The following is a 3,974-nucleotide window of genomic DNA, read 5'->3' on the forward strand; positions in this document are numbered from 1 at the left end:
ATATATATTGTTTAAAATATCAACACGTATAATATAAATCAAATCATTATTAAAGTCCAAATTAACCTATTTTTTAAAAATTTAATTGGATAAATTATTGTTTAAAACTAAATAAATCAAATTATTATGTAAAATTTAATTTTAAAATGATAATAATAACTAAATATTTGAAATATTATTGAAAATGTAAAAAATTAATAATATTATAATTTCATAAAAAATTTACAAAAACAAAAAAAAATTATAAAAAGGCCTATACGGGCCAATCCTAGACCCTTTAGGATCGGTCCTTTTAAGTCCTCGGCCCTTCAAGGCCAGCCCTCTAGGGTCTGTTTCTCATTTCAGGAAAAAAATTTCAAATCCAGTTTTTATAATTTCAAAGTCTAAACACATCGGCCTAGGGTTCAGTCTGTTTTTCCGGTTTTAATTACATGCCCATTTTCCTTATAAGTGGACAAGAAAACTTTTCCGTTGACTCAAAGCACGTGAAGAATTGGGGGGGGGTGATATCCTGCAAATTACACATGATAATTATAATTATGATAATAAATAACAACGGCAATAATAAAACGAAAAAAGCAGGAATGATATTGGTAGCTATTCACTTCACACAGTTCGCCTCCACCAACACCGAGCTCCAGAACGAGTTTTGATCAGCTGAGCTTCATCACGAAATTGGAAATTCACCTCATGGCTCCTTTGAGGCGTTCTCTGAGATCTCTCCTTCAAAGTGAGGATGAAGAAGTTCAAAATCCTTTGACCATGTCCGATCAAGAGATCTTGGAGAAGGTTTACGCTACTCATGTACCCAGCGACACCAAGTTCGATGCCGACTCTCTTTTCACCATTGTCAACATCATCCTTCGGGGTTCCACCCATATCGTGGACAATGTCTTGGAGGGAAACGATGTGACCCTCAAGTTTGTCGATGACAAGCTTCCCCAAGCCACCTTCACTTCTCCATTGTACATGTTGAAGGAAATTTCTTCCAAGGTTGGTACTCCTTTAATCTTTCCGTTTTTCTTAATTTACGCGCATTTTCGCTTCAGTAATTATGGCTCGTAATTAGATGTTTCGGGATAGTCTGGTTTCTTCCGGTACACGGATTAGGAATTCAGCTAAGATAAATATATATGAAAGGGTAATGACGGTTGGATGGTGGCAGATGTGCTGCAAGATCCCCGGTGATGAAATTGCTCACAAGACTACTATGACGATTCTGAATTTGCTTTCCGACTATTCCTGGGAAGCAAAAGGTATTCTGACTCTTGCCGCCTTTGCTCTGGAATATGGCGAGTTTTGGTGGCTTTCTCAGCTTCAGCCAAACGATGAATTGGCCAAATCAGTAGCCATGCTGAAGCGAGTTTCTGCACTGACAAAGCCTGCAGCTCTGCGAGAACATTTCCTGGACATTTATGAGGTAAATAATCTGATCAAAGCCGCTATGCAAGTGATTGAGGCCGTCTTTGAGCTTCAGAAGCTCACCTCTTATGATACAGTGGATGTGCCTGCTTTGGCACATGCAATGGACCTTATTCCTGTTGGTGTCTATTGGGCTATTATCACTGTCGCAGCCTGCGTCACTCTGATTGATTGCCTCACTACTGATTCGTAAGTCATGCTTCATCTTAATTGTTCACTATGCCGCAAATATGTAGACTGACTATAATTGCTATGGTTTCAGGGAGCAAAGGCAGGAATTGTCCTATTTTGGGCAAAAAACTAGAATAGTGCTGGCCGAGTTGAGGAAGCTGATCCTGATCTGCAAGCAACAGATAGGTTAAGCATAAAGAGCTGTCTGATCTTCTAATATATAACGCTCTTACGAAGTTTTTAAGTAATTGTATTTTCCCTACTTTGAAGTGGAGCCGTGTAGGATGCTGATTAGATGATTTCTCTGTAATTACAGAGGAGTTGGAGTCCTATGGAAGGCTGGTGGAGCTCTTGCGAACCCCAACTGAAATAGTTGAGCTGTTTAAGGTCCTGATTTTCTCGAAGGATGGACCTCAGGAGCTGTTTGATGGTGCTACCAAACAAATGGTTTGTAACTCTTACTAGTACTACTGCTATTTCCTTGCAACCCTATACAATGAGGACATGTGAAACCTTTTTCTTTTCCAGAAAATGCGTTATCACTGATAACTAAGTAATTCTATTCGAATATAAGTACTTTGGCATAATTTCACTAGTTCCGCAGAAAGGAAAAACTCATTGAGGTCTGGCAACATTATGTTTGTTAATCGTACAGCCTAATTTGAGTATTCTGTTAAACTTGTATTGTAAGTTGTCCGCCAAAATATGCAAACAATCTGGCCCTGTTTATCCTGTCTTTATTCGGTGGTTTGCATTCTTATGATTTTGTTCAATTTGGTGCCTAAACAGGTTGACATTGATGTGCTGAGAATGAGGCATTTGTTCTTGTTCATTTCCACTCTAGAAATCACAGAGCAAGAAATATCAATTCTCTCTTCACTTTATGAATTTATCAAGGCAAATAATCAATATAAGATTGTGTGGATACCCATCGTAGAGGAGTGGAATGACCAGTTGCGCGAGAAATTTGAGATTCTGAAAACTACGATGCCATGGTACGTGGTGGAACACTTTGGAAGTGTGGCAGGGTACAAGTATATTAGGGAGGAATGGCATTTCAGGAAGAAGCCGGTGGTTGTGGTGCTGAACGCTCAAGGGAAGGTTCTTAACACTGATGCATTCCACCTGATTCAGGTTCAGGGGATGAAGGCCTTCCCTTTTACAGCCTCCAGTGGAACCAGAACTGAAACCAAGGTTGAAAGTAGCACCAACTGGGTCGAAACAGTTGTTTGCAATATACACCCCTCCATTGACCTTTGGGTATGCACTTTAGACCACACAATGCTCACCAAAGAAAAATGAAAATCTCTTCAGTGTCTTTGCTTTCAGCTTACATTAATCATTCAATTTGTAACTCATTGAAACAGATCAAGGAGCGTAAATACATATTTTTGTTTGGCGGCAATGACTCACAGTGGACTCGAAGGTTCACCAAGTACGCCACTGATCTTAAACATGAACCCATCTTAAAGAAAGCCAGGATTTCAATAGAGTTGTTCTATGTAGACGAGGACAGGAGCCTCTTAGGTCGATTTTGGAGTGGCATAGAGAGCTTGTTCGTGCCGCAGTCTTATAAGACTGTTGAAGCCGTGCCTGATGAAATACAGCAGATGATTTCACACAAGAACGAAGGAGGATGGGTTCTGTTCATCAAAGGAGCGTCTCTGGTGCTGAGTGGTCACGGCCCCACAATCTTGAAGACGGTGGCAGAGTTTGAGAGATGGAGAGAGAGCATGCTGAAGAATGGATTCGAGTTCGCTGTCAAAGAATATCACCAGAAGGTTAAAACATATCACGAAATGGTAATGCGCGGCAGCCGCAGCTGAGGGAGCTCCCAATTCTCCGGTTTAAAGCATAAGCCTGGCTGGTTGTGTTAGAATGAGGAAGAGTTTCGGACTATGCTTCTCTCTAGTCTAATAAAGATGCCTATGTTATCTATCTGGTATGCTTATGTGCTGTTGGCTTAGTTTGTATCTGTCAAATGGGGGGGGGAAAAAAAAAAAAAAGCTTAGTATGTGTAAGTTCCGTACCAGTATGTGTTTCTTGCTGTGCTAGGACACTCTTTGTAATGTTACATCTATGTCGTTTAATGTGTTAAGTTTAAATACTTGCCTGTTGACTTCATAGTTGTGCGATTAATTCTAAACAGGGATTACCTTGCTATGATAACTGATGGGAAACGTAGAGGATGGATTTTAGGATTTGAAAAGTCACATGAATAGTTGGTAATTCGTTCAGGTCGAGATACGCTTATTCTATAGTTCCTTTTTCCATCACCCCTTTATATTTTGTTAATTTATAATTTTTATCTCTCAAATTTATCTTGATGTTGATTTTAGTCCATCAAATTTTAAACTATAGATTTTGATTTAGATATTTAT

General features: G+C 39.4%; 1 protein-coding gene across 1 annotated transcript; it reads left to right on the top strand.

Moving 5' to 3' along the window:
• The first annotated feature begins 615 nt into the window (after positions 1-615).
• Positions 616-3,698, top strand: LOC114759345 (protein SIEVE ELEMENT OCCLUSION B). Its single transcript, XM_028948510.1, has 6 exons — positions 616-993; positions 1,166-1,611; positions 1,685-1,779; positions 1,910-2,040; positions 2,383-2,853; positions 2,961-3,698. Exons 1-6 carry the CDS (start codon positions 691-693, stop codon positions 3,417-3,419), a joined length of 1,905 nt encoding a protein of 634 aa, XP_028804343.1. The 5' UTR covers positions 616-690; the 3' UTR covers positions 3,420-3,698.
• The last annotated feature ends 276 nt before the right edge of the window (positions 3,699-3,974 follow it).

Source organism: Neltuma alba, unplaced genomic scaffold (genome assembly GCF_004799145.2).
Source record: "Neltuma alba isolate B1F8T4 unplaced genomic scaffold, ASM479914v2 tig00010824_pilon, whole genome shotgun sequence".
Taxonomy (NCBI): domain Eukaryota; kingdom Viridiplantae; phylum Streptophyta; class Magnoliopsida; order Fabales; family Fabaceae; genus Neltuma; species Neltuma alba.

Coding starts and splice junctions, on each gene's coding strand:
- LOC114759345 (XM_028948510.1), top strand. CDS start 691: ATGGCTCCTTTGAGGCGTTCTCTGAGATCTCTCCTTCAAAGTGAGGAT. Junction 2,041..2,382: donor ATGGTGCTACCAAACAAATG/GTTTGTAACTCT, acceptor GTGCCTAAACAG/GTTGACATTGATGTGCTGAG. Junction 2,854..2,960: donor ACCCCTCCATTGACCTTTGG/GTATGCACTTTA, acceptor TCATTGAAACAG/ATCAAGGAGCGTAAATACAT.